At 34.7% G+C, this 22,316-nt stretch overlaps 1 protein-coding gene across 2 annotated transcripts in view; it reads right to left on the bottom strand.

The window, feature by feature from the left end:
- Nucleotides 1-22,316, bottom strand: part of NIPBL (NIPBL cohesin loading factor) — a 199,048-nt gene that overhangs the window by 53,900 nt on the left and 122,832 nt on the right. For both annotated transcript variants that reach the window (XM_039250518.1, XM_039250519.1), the window contains exons 11-20: nt 18,305-18,487; nt 13,704-13,901; nt 13,383-13,454; nt 13,202-13,291; nt 11,566-11,669; nt 8,378-8,464; nt 4,970-5,201; nt 3,275-3,426; nt 2,630-2,710; nt 2,068-2,168 (exon numbers count right to left, since the gene is read on the bottom strand). In XM_039250518.1, the coding sequence (XP_039106449.1) occupies nt 2,068-2,168; nt 2,630-2,710; nt 3,275-3,426; nt 4,970-5,201; nt 8,378-8,464; nt 11,566-11,669; nt 13,202-13,291; nt 13,383-13,454; nt 13,704-13,901; nt 18,305-18,487 (1,300 nt within the window). The remainder of the gene's footprint in view (nt 1-2,067; nt 2,169-2,629; nt 2,711-3,274; nt 3,427-4,969; nt 5,202-8,377; nt 8,465-11,565; nt 11,670-13,201; nt 13,292-13,382; nt 13,455-13,703; nt 13,902-18,304; nt 18,488-22,316) is intronic.

Raw genomic sequence — 22,316 nt, 5'->3', positions numbered from 1 at the left:
AGAAAACATTTCAATAATAGAACAAAGAGAATAAAGAGAAGTTCACTTTACACGTCATGTATCATCTGAAAATTCAGGATGCTTTACCAATATTTCAAGGCAATGTCATTAGTGGGTTTTTTTTTTAAGTTTTATTTATTTCTGAGAGAGAGAGAGAGAGAGAGAGAGAGAGAGGGAGAGAGAGAGGCAGCATGAGCAGGGAAGGGTCAGAGAGAGAGGGAGACAAAGAATCCGAAGGAGGCTCCGGGCTCTGAGCTAGCTTCAGCATAAAGCCTGACGCGGAGCTCAAACCCATGACCGTTAGATCATGACCTGAGCCGAAGTCGGATGCTTAACTGAATGAGCCACCCAGGCACCCTTATCATTAGCGCTTATGATAGTATCATTATGTCTAATTGTTTTTAATAAATTAGAAAAATACCAATACCTATACACGCTTAATTAAAATGGTCAAAGGGAAAATGCAATATTTTATTAATACATATATTAATACAAATTTCTATATATGCACTGCAGATAAAAATTTTTAAATGAATAATATCAAATATTTCTCAAAATGATTTTTAAAATGAGGAAAGGGTTTAAGATTTGCAAATGCCCATGCATTCTGGTATTCATTTTCTTATTTTTTTTTTAATGTTTTATTTATTTCTAGGAGAGAGAGAGAGACAGCATGAGCAGGGGAGGGTCAGAGAGAAAGGGAGTCACAGACTGAAACAGGCTCCAGGCTCTGAGCTGGCAGTCAGCACACAGCCCGACGCGGGGCTCGAACCCACGAACCGCGAGATCATGACCTAAGCGAAAGTCGGATGCTTAACCGACTAAGTCACTCAGGCGCCCCACTCATTTTCTTATTAAAATTTGCTACACAGTCAGCTCTTGATCATCTATGCTAGGGTATAAGGCCAGTAACACAGAATGTAAAAAATCAAATTCTAAATCTTTAATTCTATAGATACTGTAAAGGTGTAAGAATTCTTTTACATACTGGTAGTTTTTACTTAGGTTTAATAGACTATACACAATAAGGCTAAAAAATTAAGGTAAAAATAATTATTTTATGTAAGGTAGCCTTCAAAGCAATCTAAAATAACCCTATATGCCAGGTGAACACACTGAATCACTCAGGAATATTATAATGATAGTTATAATAATGATTCCCTATGACAACAAAGATAATCATGCTGACCACAGCAGAGTATAACATTTCTCAGTTACTCTGTGCTTAGTGATTTAAGAGCGTTTAGTCTCCATGTCTATTCTCCATATAGCTGCTAGAGTAACCTTTCAGCTCTCTTTTAAAAATATTAATGACTTCCTACTATTTAAAGGATTAAATCTAAGTTCCTTAGTATGGCTTATAAAACACTTGAACTGCCTTTGACTTTCTCAAGCCAGATTTTCTACTATGGCTTAATCAAGGATGATTTTGACCCTCAGGGGACATCTGCCAATGTCTGGAGAAAATTTTGGTTGTGCTAATTAGAAGAGGGGGCAGTGGTTCTCTTGTCACCTAGAAGATGTAAGTCAGGGATGCTGCTAAGCATCCTACAATGTACACAACAGCCTTGTACAACAAAGTTTTATCTGCCCAAAATGTCCACAGCACAAAGACTGAAAAACCTTGTCAAAGATCTTTACACTGGAGAATCAATGAACTTCTTTAAGTCCCCCAAATATGCATTGTTTTTGCACATATCTGAGTTATTCTTCATGCTGCTGACTGAATTGCCCTGCCTTTTTTTTTTTTTTTTAATTTATTTCTAGGAGAGAGAGAGAGCGTGAGCAGGGGAGGGTCAGAGAGAGAGGGAGTCACAGACTGAAACAGGCTCCAGGCTCTGAGCTGGCAGTCAGCACAGAGCCCGACGCGGGGCTCGAACCCACGAACCGCCAGATGATGACCTAAACGAAAGTCGGACGCTTAACCGACTAAGCCACCCAGGCGCCCCTGAATTGTCCTGCTTTTATTTGATCACTAAAATAAAAAAGATGATGAAGAATAAATATACAAGGACTATAATATAATGCAATTCTTCATTGTATTTGGTCTTTGATGTAATTAGTTACCTGAAGTTCCTCAAACTCCTCTTGCTGGTTGGTAATCTTGCAAGTGAAGTAAAAATTTCTTCCAAAATTAACTGCCTATGTTTTTCATATCTTGAGAATACCTGTTTAATAATTATAAGATTTCAAATTATTGTAATTATTTGAAAACAAAAATGATACTATATCACTTGGTAAAAATATCTGCCATTTAAAATGAAAATGTTTTCAACATCTTCAATGACAATGACTTAATATGTACAACTTTTCTATCATTAATTAAAACATTCTTGTAGAAGTCAGAATATACTAGTTTCATTTATAGGAGTATCCTACCTTAGAGATGGAAAGACAAAATTTAAATGATTTTAAATAATTTTGATTTAAGTGTAGATATTAAGGAATTATCAACTGCAGTACTTTTAAAAACTTAGAAGTGTTTAAAATAGAAGGCACACAAAAATAGTCCTTATGTTGAAATAAATCTATGGGAAACTTGAATCTGCATTAATTTTTGCAAGTTTGAATTAAATGATACTTTTCTGACTGGGGGGAATAACTAAAAGTATGGATTGATTATACTTACTGCAGTGACTAACTTAATGGCACACAACTGTAGTTCACTGACATTTTCTACAAAAAATGGTGTTATTCCCATTGATGATACCTGCATACACAAAAAGTAATCAGTATACATCTCTAGTTAATTTCAGAGACATACTATGTTAACTAAATTCCAAAATATTCATAAACTTAACAGAAAAAACTGAAAGAGCATTTTCTTTACCCTCATTAATCATCAGTATCTACCCAGTTCTTTCTCTGCTCCTTTCACCTCAAACACATTAGCACATACCTTCCTTTATAGTGGCCATTTCTTTGATCTCCCCATGCTGGGTTGATAAATATCACAAGAATATAATATAAAGAAACAAAACATTTTGCTAGTCTGGATGAAAATATCCTGGCATATTTCAAAGGAAATGATCACTTATCTCTAAAATCTGAATTCTAGAGTCTAGATTCTATGTTCACATATCCTGTGCCCGAAATGTTTCTTTTTAAAACTTCCCTGGACCTGTATTTCTTCATTTCAGAAATACTCTGAATGGAAAAAATTAATGTAGTGCTGGCATTATTACTGAGTTAAGCAAGGTTATACTGAACTAAGACGCTGTATTCTTAAGTCATTTGGTCTAGAAATATAACAAAATGCTTCAAAAACACTTACCTGAAGAATTGTTGTGTCTGTGAGAAGTTGTATCTCTAGCAATTCTGATAAGCTGCTAACAATGTCACAAACTTTATTATAAAGCATTACTATTACTCTCTGCTTATGCGTAGAACATTTAGCCCGTTTTGCTTTTGAACTTAACAAGCCGCCTAAAATGAAAAAAAAAAAATTAAAAACAAGTAATTTATCAACTTTTAATAATTTTTAATAAACAGCAATAAAACTGCTTTATGAATTAAGGGAACACTGTTTTAGGAGGTGCTACATAAAAATATGACCTGGCAAATAAAGGTGGTATTTATTAAAACAGAAAATTTTTCTCAGGGCTTCTGGGTGGTTTAGTTGGTTAAGCATCTGACTCTTGATCTTGGCTCAGGTTTGCAAGACTGAGCCCCATATGGGGCTCTGCACTGTCAATGCAGCTTGGGATTCTATCTCTTCCTCTCTCTCAAAAATAAACGTGAAAGAAAGGAAAGAAAGAAAGGAAGGAAGGAAGGAAGGGAGGGAGGGAGGAAGGAAGGGAGGGAGGGAGGGAGGAAGGAAGGAAGAAAGAAAGAAAGGAAGAAAGAAAGAAAGGAAGAAAGAAAGAAAGGAAGAAAGAAAGAAAGGAAGAAAGAAAGAAAGTTATTGTCTAGGGATATTTAGATAGTAAGTAATCATTCATTTTTCCTTTTTTGGGGCAAGTTTATTTAGAGAGAGAGAGAGAGAGAGAGAGAGAGAGAGAGAATCCCAAGCAGTTTCCACACTATCAGCACAAGCCCAATGCAAGACTCAATCTCACAAATGGTGGGATCATAACCAAGGCCAAAACCAAGAGTCTGATGCTTATCTGACCGAGCCATCCAGGCACCCCATAAATAATCATTTTTGTAACAGATAATCTATGGCACATTTCAGTGGCTACCAAAATTCTTATAGAATACTTAACCTTTCTATTTTTTCCTCATTGGTGCAAAATGTAAGATTATATTTTCCTTTTCATTAACTTGCAACTATTAAACAGTAACTAATTATAGATTACTCATGAACCAAGTATGTCCCCCTCTTTTTATTAAAAAAATTTTTTAATGTTTATTTATTTTTGAGAGAAAGAGACAGAGTGTGAACAGGAGAGGGGCAGAGAGAGGGAGACACAGAATTGGAAGAAGGCTCCAGGCTCTGAGCTGTCAGCACAAAGTCCAGTGCAGAGCTGGAGCCCATGAACCATGAGATCATGACCTGAGCCGAAGTCAGATGCTTAATTGACTGAGCCACCATAGCGCCCCCCTCTCTTTTTAAATGCATACACATTAACTATTTCATTGTTCATTTATAAAGGTTATAAGTAAGACAAAAAATATACATCTTGAATCAATTCATTTTGTGAATAACCTATATTCTGCATAAAAGTAGGGGGAAGTGATAAATAGAGCTAAAAGCTGATATTATCTGGGATTTTTCCCTAACCAGTAGAAATTACTTCCATTATATGTAAATATTTGCTAAAGAAATCATACTTGAACAAGTACTGGATTAACTAAAAGTTCTATACTCTAGGTAAATCAAAACCAGAATTTATTAGAATTTATGGGATCTAATAATTTTTGGCCATTTTAAATTCTTGCATTCCAACCCATCTAACATAATAAATTATATTATAGATAATTTTGACATTACACTCAACAACTTTCAATTATAAAAAGGCAAACCAACCTCCATGTGGATCTAATCTGTAAACAGGATCATACTGAGGATAGAGCGTATTCTGCAAATGAAATTTAGTGTACTGTATAACTCTTTCAATTACATCCTCAATATATACAGCTTTTGGCATGTTAGGGGATGTCATAATGTTGATAGTTGTAAGACAGGCATCTGCTGATTTTGTAACTCTTTCCATAATAAGGTCTCTCCATAATCTTTCTTCTTCTTCAGTATCGTTATTCTATAAAACAGCACATTGTTAGTAAAATGGAAACAAACACATTTATAGGTTAAAATATATATTAAAAAAGATATACTATATTTGATTTTCACTAGTGGAAAACATGTTAAGTATTTTGAAGTATGTGCATTTTTTTTTTTTAATATTTTTATTTATTTCTAGGAGAGAGAGAGAGACAGCGTGAGCAGGGGAGGGTCAAAGATAGAGGGAGACACAGACTCTGAAATAGGCCCCAGGCTCTGAGCTGGCAGTCAGCACAGAGCCTGACGCGGGGCTCGAACCCACAAACTGCGAGATCATGACCTAAGCGAAAGTCGGACGCTTAACCGACTAAGCCACCCAGGCGCCCCAGTATGTGCATTTTTTTAAAAAAGTATGCTCTACACCCAATATGAGGCTTGAACTCACGACCCTGAGATTAAGAGTCACATGCTCTACTGCCAGCCAAGTGCCTCAATGCATGTACATGCACATGCATGAACATCAGGAATGAAGTACAAAACTGATACTACTTTAACATATTCTTTAAGACTGTTTCAAAATTTTCAAACATAATATACTCTATCTCCTAATTTCACCACTAGATGACATTCTAATGACAAAGTTATAGTTATCTTTATTTTCTATGTACTTTATCCAAACCTAAAATTTAGCTAAAGGCTATAATTTATATAAGTAATTTTGTGTTTGGGGATAAACATTATGATAGTCAAAACTTTATAAGTTCTGCTTGCTGTTGTGAGAATGAAGCAAAAATTAAAACAATTAACAGCAGACCTCATTTAAAAGTAGTAAAATGTAATTGACTCATTCCTATTACTTGTTTTTCAACATCACCATAATTTTGAAACAGAGATTAAAGTGGTTATTATGCAGACTACTGAAAACATAATTTATTTTCTAAAATGGATAATTTAACAACTGACAGAAGATTGCATTTTAATTTACACACTAGCAACTTACATTATAATTGGGAAGGAGTGTTTTTTAATCTTACTTTGAGAGTGAGACTCCTTCTATTACATCCTTAACTTATGAAATACCAACTTTATACTCTAGGAATACTTTCAAATGCATGTTATTCAAAGCTTACACATTAGAAAATGAAACAAAAACACGATATATGTAAAGCAGAGAAGGGCTTTATAATAACTAATGCCTATAAACTCCATTACTTTTTTCTAACTCTCTAAGCTTTCTTTCATTTTATTGCTTTCATACCCACTTAAAAAATAAGATAAAGTAGCTTTTCTTAGGTAATAAAATTATTGTATGGAAGAGTCAGTTAAGAAGGTTCATCATTCATGTCAAATGTTAAGGCTATCTGCAACACATTAAATAATGCCAAGGCTTCAGGAAGAAGAATAATTTCATTAAGACAGAGTGCCAGCTCTCCAGAACTCTAGATTCTTTTTTTAATTATTTATTTATTATTTTTTAAACAGTTTATTGTCAAGTTGGTTTCCACATAACACCCAGTGCTCATCCCCACAAGTGCCCTCCTCCATGCCTATCACTCCCCTTCCCCTCCTTCCCACCCGCATCAGCATTCAAGAGTCTCTCATGGTTTGCCTCCCTCTCTCTCCCCCACTATTTTCCCCCTTCTTCTCCCACATGGTTCTCCGTTAAGCTCCTCCTAATCCTCCGATACATGCAAACATATGGTATCTGTCCTCTGCCTGACTTATTTCACTCAGCATAACACCCTCAAGGTCCATCCATGTTGCTACACATGGCCAGATTTCATTCTTTCTCATTGTCATGGAGTATTCCATTGTATAGATAAACCACATCTTCTTGATCCATTCGTCCGTTGATGGACATGTAGGCTCATTCCATATTTTGGCTATTGTTGAGAGTGCTGCTATGAACATTGGGGTACATGTGCCCCTATGTATCAGCACTCCTGTATCCCTTGGGTAAATGCCTAGGAGTACTACTGCTGGGTCATAGGGGAGTTCTATTGTTAATTTTTTGCAGAACTCTAGATTCTTGACATTTATTACAATTTCTTGTCAAAGTCCTTTAAAAAAAATTTGTAGACTAAGGATGTAGTAGATTGCCACCATAGGTTTCTGTAAGTCCTCTGTTTCTGATTCAAAAGCTAATTTTAAAAAGGCATTGGAAAAATATGGATATATTTAATAGAAATATCATGAGATTATTTTTCTACATTTTTTATTCCATGTAGATCACATAGCAATCCTGTGACTTCTGCAAATATGAAGACCACTTCTATCATAAGATCCAGTGCATGTACTAAATGTATGTGAGGTATATAAGCAAATATGAGAATAGAAATACATATACAGATCAAAAGTGTTAATAGTGGTTATTGCTAGATGAAAATATGGACCATTTTGATTTTGTTTTGTTTGGAAGTTTTCTATAATAAATAAACTAGTTTTGTAATCAGGTTTTAAAAATAAGGAAAATTCAGTAACTCAAAACTTCCCCAAATTCTTATCTCATAATAAATGCCTATAAGCATCAGTGTTTGTATCCATTAATGGTAGAGCTATCAAGATCAATTTAAATATACACATGATTTTGAAAGTCAGCTACAATGCTAGGAAGGCAGATTCCAGAACATTTACTTAAATCAGTTTATAACCATTACAATACATTGCTACTGCTTTTAACATAAAGGTACTAAAATACATTAAGAGTTGCTTTTAATGTTTGTTGAGAGCTTAAGATGTGGAAACACTGTAAAGCACTTTACATGAATTAGTTTATTTGGTCCTTTTGATGACCATTTGAACTAGGTATAAACATGGAATATAAGGATTCCTGTTTAAGGATACATTAGAAGATCAACAAAGTTTTTAACTACTTAATTCTTCAGGAAAGGTCAAGAAAAAGAATTACTATCATTTCATCAATGAAAAAATATTTTAAACATACTCATACATTTACACAAGGAAGAGTGTAATGTATGATTAAAGATCAGTTCTGTAAACTGAAATGAATTTACATCTGTTGCTTATGTCAAAGCTGTGAACTGACAATGTAATTATGAATTACTTAGCAGCACTAATGAACATAAGTAGCAAATGGTAGTAACAAGCTTTATTAAATTAATGAAATTTGGGATTTCCTCAACAAATCAAAGTTCTTTTGTAAAAACTTTGAATAGTAAAAGGTAAAGATAACAATATGGATCTTAAACTTACATGATTTAACAAAGTGGAAAGCTTTGACCCATCTTGAATATTCTTCTCCAAGATATTTAGGACTTTCACAGTTTTGTCAGTGGAGAGCTGCAACAGCAATACAATTTTTAAAAATCAATCACTAGTAAGAGTAATAAATTATTCAAGAAACATTCTGTACAATTATCACCTCTGGGCTACAGAATATATTACATTAAAGAGTGGGAAAAGAAAATTTCCCACTTAGATTCTCTATTTAAATCTGAATTAGGCAGAGAATTAATCCCTTGTTTCTGAAGGACAGAAAAGCAAACAAAGAATGGGCACATATGCACATTATGAACTCAACTCTTACCATATAGCTCATTAAGATTTAGTTTGTTCTAATGCCTGGCCCCCATTCTTCTGGCAGTGACCCTGAAGATGCACATAAACACACACACACACACACACACACACACACACACACACACACTAAAGTTTTCATCTGTCAATTTAATAATAATATAGTAAATATAGTAATATAATACATAAAAATAATAAATAGTAAATAATAATAAATAACACACTACAATGTTATTCAGCAGGTGTCTTAAAAAATCTAAAGAGATATTATAAATAGCAGAAGCATAAAACTGTAGAAGATAAAAATTACACATGTAAAGTAACACTGTCTTCTTTCAGAAGAAATCTTATTATTTAAAAAAATTTTTTCTAATGTTTATTATTTACTTTTTTTGAGATAGACAGTGTGTGAGCAGGGGTGGGACAGAGAGAGAAGGAGAGAGACACCAAAGCAGGCTCCAGGCTCTGAGCTGTCAGCACAGAACCCTAGGTGGGGCCTGATCTCAAGGACCCTGAGATTGTGAACTGAGCCGAAATCGGATACTTAACTAACTGAGCCACTCAGATGCCCTAGAAGTCTTCCTTATTTTTAAAAAGATCTATTTCATTTCTTACAAAGGATGCTTTCTCTACTTAAAAAAATTAGTACTTGATTTAAAGGTTCTGCTAGGAGGCAACTATTATTTTCCTAATTGAATAGGTTTCATATTAGTCTCCTAGCACACAACTAGAACCAATCAGCCAGAAGAGTCCAATGGAAGGATCAACAGGTGACATTAAGTACATTTTCATTATTTATGCTGGAGTACAGAAACAAGTTCTCCTAAATATTGCTTTAGATAATTTCACAAAAGATTAAACTACTGAGACTATTTAATTATTTTTTACATTTTTTTAAATGTTTATTTTTTTGAGAGACAGAAACAGAGCACAAACAGGGGAGAGCAGGGAGAGGGAGACAAAGAATCTGAAGCAGGCTCCAGGCTCTAAGCTGTGAGCACAGAGCCCAACAGAGGGTGCAAACCCAGGAACCGTTGCGATCATGACTGTAGCCAAAGTCCAACACTTAACCCAACCAAGCCACCCAGGGGCCCCAAACTACTGAGACTTTTTAAAAAAAAAAAGTTACTTATTTTGAAAGGGGGGGGAGGGTGGAGAAACATGGGTGCACAAGTTGGGGAGGGGCGGAGAGAGAGAATCTCAAGCAGGCTCCACACTGTCAGCACAAAGCCTGACAAAGGGCTTGATCTCACAAACTGAGATCATGACCTGAGCCAAAATCAAGAGTCTGACATTTAACCGACTGAGCCACCCAGGTGCCCCTAAACTACCAAGACTTTTACCACTTCCCATACTTTGAAAATTCACTTTGTGAAACAGAAATAATAGCTATAATAATTACAGAATTTATGAAATAAACCTAGGATTGGAAGTGTCACCTCCGAAAATTGATGACATATTCCTACATAATAAATAAACCTATATATCTCTCACAGCACACAGTAATATTGTGAACTAAAAGTACACTAATTATTGGTTAACTATGTGATATATCTGGTTTTAAAACACAAATTCACAGAAACCCTTGTGCACTGTGGTGGGAATATAATTTGGTGCCGTGACTATGGAAAACAGTATGGAGGGAGGGTCCTCAAAAAACTAAAAACAGAACTATCATAAGATCCATCAATTCCACTTCTGGGTATTTATGTGAAGGAAAACACTAACTTAAAAAGATATATGTACCCCCATGTTCACTTCAACATTATTTACAACAGCCAAGACATAGAAACATCCAAAGTGTCCATAAATGGATGAATCGGCAAACAAAATAAGGTATATATACACAATGGAATATTATTTTGCCATATAAAAGGAAATCTTGCCATTTGTGACAACATGACTGGTCCTTGAGGGCATTACACTAAGAGAAATAAGTCAAAGACAAATGCCATATGATCTCACTTACATGTGGAATCTAAAACCCACAAAAAAACCACCAAATTCATAGATACAGAGAAGAGATAATTCTGTACAACAGGGAGCCTGTCCTAGTTAGAAGAGGAGAGGGGCACCTGGGTGGCTCAGGTCATAATCTTATGGTTTGTGAGATCGAGCCTGGCGTCTAGCTCTGTGCTTACAGCATGGAGCCTGCTTGGGATTGTCTCTCTCTGCTCTTCTCACTCATTACGTTCTCTCTTTCTCTCAAAATAAATAATTAAACTTAATTTAAAGAAAAAGAAGAGGAAAGAAGATTCGTCTTGAAACTGTATCTGCACAGCAATCATGCAGTAGTTTAGGGATTAAATGGTGGCTCATAAAGATTATGGAAAGGCACTCCTTGATGCTGTCTCTATTGTTTGAAGCTATTATCAATGAAAAAATACTCTATTTCATTAGAAAACAATGAGACTATTTAGCAACAGAGAGCTCACAGGAAAGACAACTCATGAAAATTATTACAAAACCTACAGCAATGAAGCTATGTACTTATTAACAATGTGTTGAAACTGTAGCATTACCCTTTGACCACTCTAAATGGCTAAAGCAAATGACAAAGAAAAATTTAGTGTATTTCTACATTTAAATAATCTGAATATCTGAGACAGCAACAACAAAATCAATGGGAAAAAAAATCCAGGCCCATGCCTCTTTCACAGTAAGATATTACAATCTTCTTTAGAATAATTTACAGAATACTTCTTTGATTCAAGTTAAAAAAAATTCAGTTAGTCTTTCACAAGGCAACCAGAAATTATTTTCAGTATTATTTACTTTTTGTAAACTTTATAGTCTACCTTGAAAATTTAAATTTCAAACAATAGACCTTAAGTAAATATATAAATTTTACTTTAGTGAGATACCTTATCCATTATACCCATTGCTTTAATTTTAGCAGATTCACTGCCGAGTTCATTAAGCTGGTGTTTTCCTAAGAGAAGTTCCTGAGGAATTTCATCATCATCACCTGAAAAACCAAAGCAAACAATTAAGGGAGAATAAATAGCTCAAAATAGTAAGTTTAACTTTTTAATACAATTTCTGGACACATAGACAGATTTAAACAACTAAACAAATAACAACCTAAGAGGCCTCTGCACACCTCAAGCACACCCCTAAATGAGCAAGGACAGGGATTAAAACTATAGAGCTCTGACTGGGATGGAAAGAGGACTCAGATCTTGTACCTTCACTCTCAACCAAGCTCTCTGCCCCAGGGGGCTGACCTGTGTGCACTACATCAACAGTCTCCCATGCCCTCTGGCTTCTGTTTGGGTTCAGTTAGTGGGGTACCCTGTCAGAAGATCTAAAGAAAAGGAGAGTGAGGTCAGGGTATTTATATCCCTGACTCCTTCCTCAGTCTCCTCAGGCTGCCTATGTCCTCTGACCAAAAGGTTACTGCTATTTCTTCAAGGCAGTCTACAATATTTTTTTCCCTACAGAGTAAAAGTTCTGGTAGCTTTTCTTTACCCTTGTTCCTTTCGGAGTAGGGAAGGTAACAGTTTCATGGTTGTTAACCTTGGATTCTGGCACTATTCTGTCCCCAACTCTGAAACTGGTTTCTTTGTAAGTAAGTCCTCTTCAAATTATCCCAATTTGAGAGTGTCATCTGTCTTCGGGTTGGGATCTTCAATGACATGGGAGACAGTTTCTCAGCCCACAACTAGAGTTTTATAAACAAACAAAACTGATACTCCAAATAATGGAGAAATGCATTAATGATACTTAGGCAAGTAATACTTACAAAACAAATACTTTTAAAATAAAGGGTAATAAAATATAAAGGATAATATACCTTTTAAGGTATTTTCAAATAGGTGGACCCATATCAGAATTATTATATATCACATGGATTTTGTATAAATTAGGTAAAATGTTTGTACCAGCTTGAAGGTGGCATAAAAAGATAGAAAGTAGCTCTAAACATTGCAAGCATGTTACATTTTTATGTTTATAGATATGATCTTTACATATTATTATAAAAGGAATATATATTACATTAATCCTATTGTATGTTAATTGGTTTATTGTTTTGTTTTTCGTATTAGATTCTGTATTACTTGAAGTCAGGAGCTGAGATATTTATTTTTGCATCTCTAGCACTTAATATATTACCGCCAAAGAGAAACTATTTAATAAATATTGACCATAAGAATAAACGAACAGTTGCATAGGTTCCTATTTCTGCATCCTTGCTCAAATTAGTACCCTCCTTATCTAGGATCTACTCAAGTCTTACCTGCATTAAGGTTTCTTTAATTACTCTCACCTGCCTTGGTAGCTGCACTTTCTAATTCTTAAGATATGATCAATAATTAATTAATAATACCTGATTCTTAAACTAAAGTTCTCAATTTCTTGATATTATAGACTATACTTGACTCTACAACCAGATTTTGAGTTGCTTGATAGATAACTGGCAGAAAGCTAGATACATAGATAAATATATTTAAAACTGATGTTATATTTAGAGGTAAATATATATTAAAATGATTTTACCAAATGCAGTAAAATCCATATCTTCTAAATTATCCAAAATATTTTCTATTGAGGCTGTGAATCTCTTAAAAGTCGAAGAATCCATCATTTCTACAACAAAGAAACAATAAAAACTTATTATGTTCATATTACAAGCAAAATACTGAAGGTGAAGACTGAACAAAGACAAACAAAAATTTACCTTCAGGTGTTAGTTTTGGTTCATAAGCTTTCCTCTTCTTCTGTTTTTCTTTTTTCTTCATTTTTCTAGCAACTAAATCAAACAAAAGAAATACTGAAATATAGGAATGACAACTTAAAATATTTCTATTTTGCATTTAGTTTCTTCTAGAACATTAAATACTTAAACAATAACCACGTCATTCCAAACTAAATATATACTTTTGTCTTGATTAACAATTAGGAGTTGTTAATTAACGCAGGAAAAGTATCAAATATTCTTCAAAGTTAAACCCCTAAATTTAAAGCTTATGTAAGAAATCCGTTGACACTGATGAATTACCCTCACTAAGGCTGGGAGGAGGAGAATAATCTTCCATGTCAGAATCTGATGGGCTTCGGTTTCGATAACGACCACCACCTGAACTCCTTCTTCCTTCATGAGAGTGGCCACTTCTCCTATGATCCCCAGAGCTTCTTCTGTCACGTTCTTCATATTCCCAAGCTTTATCATCATCTTTTTTATGTCGTTTCCTAGAGGCTAAAAGCAAATCCCCATGACAAATAATTTACCTCACTTAAAAAGACTATTAAAGTTGTACTTCACAAATGTACCACGTGGAGGAAAATCACTGTGTGGGTCTAGGAAATTCTGAGTTGTTTTATTTAATAAGAAATATAAATTATGGTGTAGAAATGGTATCACTTATTTTAGCAGTATCTATCTGCATTTAAAGATTTTTACATGAATTTGGTTTGCTAACAAATATAGATAGTAAATGTTCTGGGAATTAAACAGCACTCATTCAAAGAAAGGTTCAGCGAGTCAGTAAAGATAATGTCTAACCATCAGGATTAATTAAGGCATGCAAAACAATCTTTACCTAGGATTTGGATGAGAAACAGAAACACCTTAAAGCATTTAGATTACTGATGGGGAGTAGGATTTGGAGGAAAAGTAAATTTTTGCGTGTTATAGAATATGGGGTGACCATGTATACCAACAATTAAAAGCCCACAACTTAGGTATAAATTCAATAGACTTTGATAATCTAACATCACAGGCCTACAGATATAGAATAAGTGTATACAGTTGTAAATACTCATATTTAATTCAGTTTCCCAATAATATACTTGCTTAAACCAAAGAAAAAAAGCTTTTAAGCTTATAATTGCTATGTAAGCATATTTATATATGTTACCTTCAGTCCCTTCCCCATCCTTCCAAGGGTCTAAGCATTCTGCTAAAATCACCAGTACTGATGGGAACTTCTAGGCAGAACTGGCAAACAGATTTCATCTGACACATCAACTCTGATCAAATGGTAAGAGCTGCCAAGAGCATTATATTTCCTTGAGAAAGCATCATATTTCAGGAAGAAAGACTGATTAGAAATGCCTGTCCTGTGAGAGCCTGAGGGCAGCACAAGTGACAAATATTTACCAGACCTGCTCTAGCAGATAGCACCAGCAACTTAAAACTAGGTTAGAGAACTAATGTGTCCTACATCTTGGGATTCTTGTTGTTTTGATCACTTGTTGCTGACAATGAAATACTCTGTAATCATTGAACTAAAGTTGACTCCCTTGCTTTCTTGTAACTGGCTTCTATTCCAAATATGTAACTATGATCAATACCCAAATACTTAAGACAAAAACCATGCTTGAATCCCCTTAAATTCCTAAGGATGTCAACCTTACTAGCATAGACAGATGTATTCTACTATGCTTGTGCTGGTGCCCTTATGTGTGAATAAGCAATGCCTACACTCTGGCTAATCTTACCCTTACATGCTGCCTTAATTCTTCCTATTCAAGAATCTAGTTTGGTTTCTGGTTTTGGACCCTTCTGTCCAATCTACTGACAGTATGGCAGAAAAAGATAATTTTGTTTCCTCTTCTTTTTGGTCACAGGCTTGGCATAGTAAGATGGTTCATTAAAAAAAAAAAAAAAAAAAAAGACAAATGTAAATGTGTATATTTAAATCTCTAATGATTTGCTTCATAATTAGGCATAAATTTAACTATGAACTATGAGGAAGAAGTAAGACTTTCTCACCTTTTGCAATTACGGTATGCCCCAGTACATTCTCTTAATTGAGAGGCTGCCTTATAAACTAATACAAGGGGTGTGTGTGTGTGTGTCAGAGAGACATTTAGCATTCACTAAATACTTTTTCGACAAGTACTAAAATAGCTACCAAATATGAGAAATAACAATAAGCAAACCTGTTCAGAAAGTAGAATTCTATGACCTCAAATATGACCTAGTCCTTTTGAATTTTAATTTTGTTAAAAAATCCATTTCAAGCATTCAATTCTATGATTAGAAAACGCTTGAAAAATATTACAGTTGTTAGCAAGAACACACAAAATACTGTACTGGTGGCAATTTTTATAGGCCTTGAAGATTTTTTGTTTCTCATTCATTAAACTTTAGGAAATCTGGATAAAAACAGGATGACAAATTAGGAAAAAACCCCACTCAACTTCTCTGATACAGTGTGCTGTAATAAGTTTATCAGATCCCAAGTCATTGTTACTAGTTTATTCTTTTGCTATGACTTTCATTACGCTGAAAGAAATAGGGGAGGAGCTCAGTAGACGTATATAACATATGCCTTGAGCGTCTTCTACCTTCCCTTTCTAAATTTCACCTACACTGCTCTTTAGCTTACATCTTCCTTCCTTCCCCAGCAATACACTGACCTTGTAGTTGGGCTATGGCTATCCAGATCTATGTGGCCCAATTTTTACTTTCAAAGTTACCCCTCAACCCCTTCCCCATCCTTCAACAAGACAATTGCCTTAGTTTTAGATTTTTAGGAGCGCAATTTGATTAAACTGCAGTAAAAACTTAAGTCTCAAATGGTCTCTCTCAAAGCAGCATAATGCTTGTGCTTATGTTCTCATGATACTTTTACACTTTGTACTACACTATATTTTCACTGCATTGTTTTTGTTGTGGTATAATGACAATTTGGTTGTTTATGTCAACTGCCAATTGAAATTCTTTCATCTCTCAAATCAGTGGCTCCAGAGTAAATTTTTCTATAGTTACTTGTATAGAAAAAAACTAGAAAAAACAAGAAGTTACTCTAAGGTCGCTTGAAAAATTCAGAGAAACTTTTCTTTCTCCTAGTAAGGGTTGAAGTTAAGGTTCTCTAACACTAGCTTTCAATACACTTGGAAACAGATATAACAGGGTTCATGGCTTTAAGATGACACTAAGTGCTCCCATAAGATGAAACGAGAGATCTCCTAACAGAAAGCAAGGAAAAGAATAGTGGCTGCACTAATGACAAACATAAGGCATGTGTGGCTCTCTTCTCTATTTTATACTTGATGGGCATTTCTGACTGTGCTATCCTTTCTACTAACTGTGAGGTAGCTTCAAAATTCTCATTAGCTTGGCAATGCAGGCAGCCACTCTCAGTTAAATGGAGTTGAAGCATGATTTGAAATCAGTCTGCAATTAAGGAACTCCTCCTTCTTAACTATTTCCTTTAGAAATGGGTGATACTTTAGGAGGAAGGAGGGAGAGTGAAGGAGAGGCATGTCTATAAAGGGGAGTGAGTTTATGGGCTACCAGACCTCATTTCTCCTATTCCTTTCCAGAATATATGTTCCCATATGACCAAAATGTTTGATTATAATAAAAAAGTATTAACTTTAGCCATTGAAATATATTGCATGTAAATACATCTCATGATAATACAAATGATAACAACTGTACATATAATTGTCAGATTAAATTTGCTATATATTTTATTTCAATTTTAAAACTTTCTTCAGATTTGTTCAGTATTTATAGTCTACTGCTCATAGCTCAAGAGCTCACAATTTAAAGAAGATCAGAGTAACTGAACATTAAAAACTTTGGAGGAGGTGAAGGATTTCCATCAGCAATACACATTTAAAATTGGCAGCATGCATCTGTCTTTCCTGCCCTTGCTTGCCACACCTCAATCTATGGAAACTAGGTGGAAAAGGTAGAATACACTGGTGGTCTTCCCAGTTCTTTTGATCATAATGACTAAGTCAGTTGGCACACAAGTGAAGATCTCCCATAGTCTGTTTCCACTGAATGCCGTTTAAGTCAAACAAGGTTGCTGACCCCTCTTGGCTAGGCTCAATTCTCTTGCTCCAGAAGAAGGAAGATAGGGATAAAAGAGAAGAACTTTTTCAGTGGACCAGTAGGAAGACAGGCGAGGTATAGCAAGTCTAGTGCAAAGACAGGTGATCACAGTGTTGTAGAGAGGTAGCTGTGTAGTGAAGAAGCCAGCTCTGGAAAACAGTGAAACAAGGGAGGAATTCCAGGACACAGCTGGGCAAAAAGGAGAAGCCAGGTCCAAACCACACAGATAATTGGCAATGTGGCTAATCCATTCATAATTTAGTGATAGTATGGTTTTAAATATTTCTTCACCTGGCTATCTCCTATGTGTCCTTCAAGACTCAACTCAAGTGTCACCTCTTCCAGTAAGCGTTCCCTGAAACCCAAGTATAATTTTGATGCCAATCCAATGTGCTCCCATAGCACCGTGGATTTACTTATTATAACTGTACTTTTCTCACTGTGCTACAATTGTTTACATATTTCCCCCATTAGATTGAAGGCTCTTTAAAGACAGGGGCCACATCTTACTTATATTTTTATTCTCAGTGCCTAACATATATAGTAGGAGCTCAATAAATGTTTGCTAAATACAGACACATACCTGTGTTATTTGACACTAATTATAGCTCATTAAATATTTTTTCTTGGTGCCAACTGATCTCATCTGTCACACATTTTTTAAATATAAAGAAAAAATCTTGCTATACTAATTTATTAAGAATTAAGATCACTGTTCTCTTCCTAACCCCCCAAATTATGAATGCGACAAACATATCAATCTGCTTTTTAATTCTAAAGTAATAATAAAATTATGTGATACTTACATTCAAAAGCTTCATCACTATCATTATCTTCATCTGAACTGATTTCAGCATATTTTGGCTTTTCATTAACTGTGCTACGCTTGCGTTTATTCATTTTCACACGTTCACAAAGTGGCATGGTGGATTCAATTTCTGCCAGAAGTTCGGGGGGTAATTCTTTTAACACTGATTGATCTATACTACCTATTAATGAAAGGTAAGAAAAGAATTTAAATCTGAAGATAAAAGGGAAATTTTAACTAAATTAGCACAATGAAAATGAAATACTAGTATTTATTTACGTTTTCTAAGTCATCTTTGTATTTTAATAAAACACATATTTAAAACTATAATAAGCTCAACCCTAACCTGATAATGCAGTTTTTATACATGTAGCGTTATATAACAACTTAAAAAATATAAAAAGGGTAGTTATATCATCAGTTTTTGATATACTGTCTTCATTTGTCTGCACAAACTAAAAACTTTCTAAAACTATAAATCCACTGGCACTGACCAGCGTATTTGTACTAGGGGATTCATCTTGCATTCTTGGTAGCACCCACATTTGTTTTACAGAGGTCTATGCCAGTTAGTTTGAAAGTAAGGCTCTCTCTGTGCAGATTAGAAGAGTTGGAAGACACTTAGCACCTCCTTCTCTTCATCTACGATCTTGCTGGTTGTGTGCTACGGCTGAGACCAGAGTTTTATATGCTTTTACCTACCACTGCCTATTCGAGAGGCATGGTAATGCCTTTAGTATTACAAAGAACTTCCTCAAACAGGTAAACCAACATATGCTTTTAACTGAAGATAACAGAAACATGAAAGGCAGGATAAACAAAACAAAAATATTTTAAAATATAAGTGTCTATAATTGAAAATAGTAAATTCAAGTTTGCTACGAAATAAGTTCATATATTCCCATGAAAAAGTAATGACGGAATAAAAATATATCAACATAAAAACATTAACATAATATTTACTACTTAATCCTACACACATACACACAAATACACAAATACTTGCTATGAAGAAATAAATTCTTAACATCTTATTGAGAGCTTAAAAACAAAGAAGGAGCAAAAGCTATTTATTCAGGATAATTTGTCCTTGATGCTACTAACGATGACAATTTTAACTTACTTTACTTACCCTTGTAAATCTTTTAGTGGAAGTACAAAAATGATGTCTTACCTGCTAAGTTTTAGAAATTGGGAGCAAAGAGTACTTTAGTGGATCATAGGGGGGAATGTTAGTCACTATAATCAACATTGACACTAGAACATTCGATTGATAATAGTGCTTATGCAAAGGTTAAAAATAAATCATGACAAAAATGAATGGGTACTGATTAAAACAATTTCAAAGCCTCAATATTTAATCCCAATAATTTAAGAATATAAAACATAGATTATTAATCTCAATGGAAGTATAATCTTTTTTATTCTTTATGCAATTTTTATTCAACATGATGAAGGAATTATTTCAGTAACTTTCAGTCTTTTACTTTTCTAAGGACACGCATAGCAAAAATTTTACCCAAAAAGATGTAATACTTGTGACTGGTACTATTCCAATGCTGAGAATCCTGACATACTAATATTGAGTATAACTTATCTGTGTCACTTACAAAATCATGTAACATTACTCTGTGCTGGCTTTCTTAATTTAACTGAACTTATCTGTGAGGGCTACTTTTTGGAATATTAGTAAAAGAAACCAACTCTAGCTTTGGATTGTCCATATGTTCAGCCCAAGGTAAACACAAAATGCATCTTATTTAAAAGTCCTTAACATCTTGAACACCTCTAATTAAATGTGTTTTGATGGAAGGATCATGTCTTCTTTCTACATGGCCTATACTTTATTTCAATAATTAATGTTCAATAAATGCTTTTTGATTGCCTGTCACAGTTTCCTATGATCACTCACAATTGTACTTCCTGTATAGTTTCTGAATTGCTAGATTTTAGAGGCAAATGAAGACACTTCCCAAATTAGAAAAAAATGGAAGTGCTTTCCTTTTTCTACTCCTGAAATGTTATAATCATCTCGGCTATTTAAATAAGACTAGTCCCTAGCACCTGAGTGGTTCAGTCAGTTAAGCATCTGACTCTTGACTGCAGCTCAGGTCATGATCTCACAATTTGTGAGATGGAGCCCCATGTCAGGCTCCATGATGACAGTGTGGAGCCTACTTGGGATTCTCTCTCTCCCAGCCCACCTCTCTCCCGTGTGTTTTCTCTCTCTCTCTCTTTCTTCCCCCCCTCTCAAATAAACAAACATTAAAAATATAAGTAGGGATAGCCCCAAAGTATTTGGACTTTAGTCCATCATGACATTTTTATTTTTATTTAAAAAAAAATTTTTTTTAACGTTTTTTATTTATTTCTAGGAGAGAGAGAGAGAGAGAGACAGCATGAGCAGGGGAGGGTCAGAGAGAGAGGGAGTCACAGACTCTGAAAGAGGCTCCAGGCTCTGAGCTGGCAGTCAGCACCGAGCCCGACGCGGGGCTCGAACCCACGAACCGCGAGATCATGACCTGAGTGAAAGCCGGACACTTAACCGACTAAGGCACCCGGGCGCCCCCATCATGACATTTTTAAAAAAGCCAATTTACCTGATTATGTTATGCTTAAATTCCCATTTTCAAAGACATACACTGACCTGATAATAATATCCTAGAATAAAGGGCCAATATATGTATTGATACTTGTTCTCTCTTTACAATGGTTTGTTATAATCGCAGAGCCAGGACTCTGCTCTCTCTCTTTAAAAAAAAAATTCCTCACAATAGCCAGACATAGAAAAGTTATGTCATATATTTGGTAAAGCAGGGAGCAAAGTTTATTCATTGCAGTTTACCATCTCTTATTCCCTAAATTAAAAGAATACTATCAGATTTAAGAGTTTTTCTATTAGGTTGATCATTTTAACCTCTGTAAAACTGAATGGTACAGCAACATAATTTAAAAACCAAATGTTTCATTTCTGAAGATGAACCAATTTAAGAAAAAAAGAATCCAGCAACAGATAATGTCTCTCAATGTGCCATCATCCAAAAGTGACCTCTGTTTCATTTTGAACAGAAATATCTATTCCACTGGTTTATGCATTTTCTGAATTAAACACATCCTTTCTTCCTTTTAATAAAAATGTTTTATAAACTGACGCAGCTAGATCCCTTGATTATAAAGCATTAAGAGATAAAATCCTAGACTTTCCTATACTCAATTTCAGGTTCTTGAATACATTATCAAGGACTGAATAATGGACTCAGCTTCAAAAGATCTGAATAAACAGTGAGTACCTCAAATGATGCCTATTTTTGGTTATGCTCTTTCCCCTGAACTAGGAAATAATAATCCTTTAAAAATGCAAAATAATGTCCGACTATTTCTTAACATGATTAGAAACTAGATTTTAGAAACTATTGTTTGTGAGGGCAACTGGGTGGCTTAGTCAGTTAAGCATCTGATTCTGACTCAGGTCATGATCTCAGAGTTCATGGTTTGAGCCCCACATCGGGCTCTGTACTAATAGCTCAGAGCCTGGAGCCTACTTCATATTCTGTCTGTCTCTCTCTTTGCCCCTCCCCTGCTTTTGCGCACGCACTCTCTTTCTCTCTCTCAAAAATAAACAAAAAACAAACAAAAAAGAAGGTGTGGATTTATTTGTTCTTAAAAAATTCAGATTTGTTCTAGTACTTTATGATTATCTTTCTCACCTCAATTTCTCCCATTCCAACTACTTTATTGTTTAAATCGGGTGTTTGAATTACCAAAAAATTTTAACTTATTGGCTTGAGGGAATAATGTCATTTAGTCACAATTTTGGGAATATCACACTTTCAGCTTTTATAGATATATATTCCATTAGACATAGTGCACCTCTATTTTCTAGCTCTAATAACGCTAACAAAATACATTTACTTCTGGATATGCTACATTTTTAGGAACCTTGGATTTCTAGTCTAAATTACTTAAAATGGCACATTTAGGAGATTATTAAAACCATACTACTAAAAGTC

This window comes from Hyaena hyaena, unplaced genomic scaffold, assembly GCF_003009895.1.
Source record: "Hyaena hyaena isolate Hyena2069 unplaced genomic scaffold, ASM300989v1 scaffold_372, whole genome shotgun sequence".
In the NCBI taxonomy this organism is placed as follows: Eukaryota; Metazoa; Chordata; class Mammalia; order Carnivora; family Hyaenidae; genus Hyaena; species Hyaena hyaena.
This window is presented reverse-complemented; position numbering and strand designations above follow the sequence as displayed.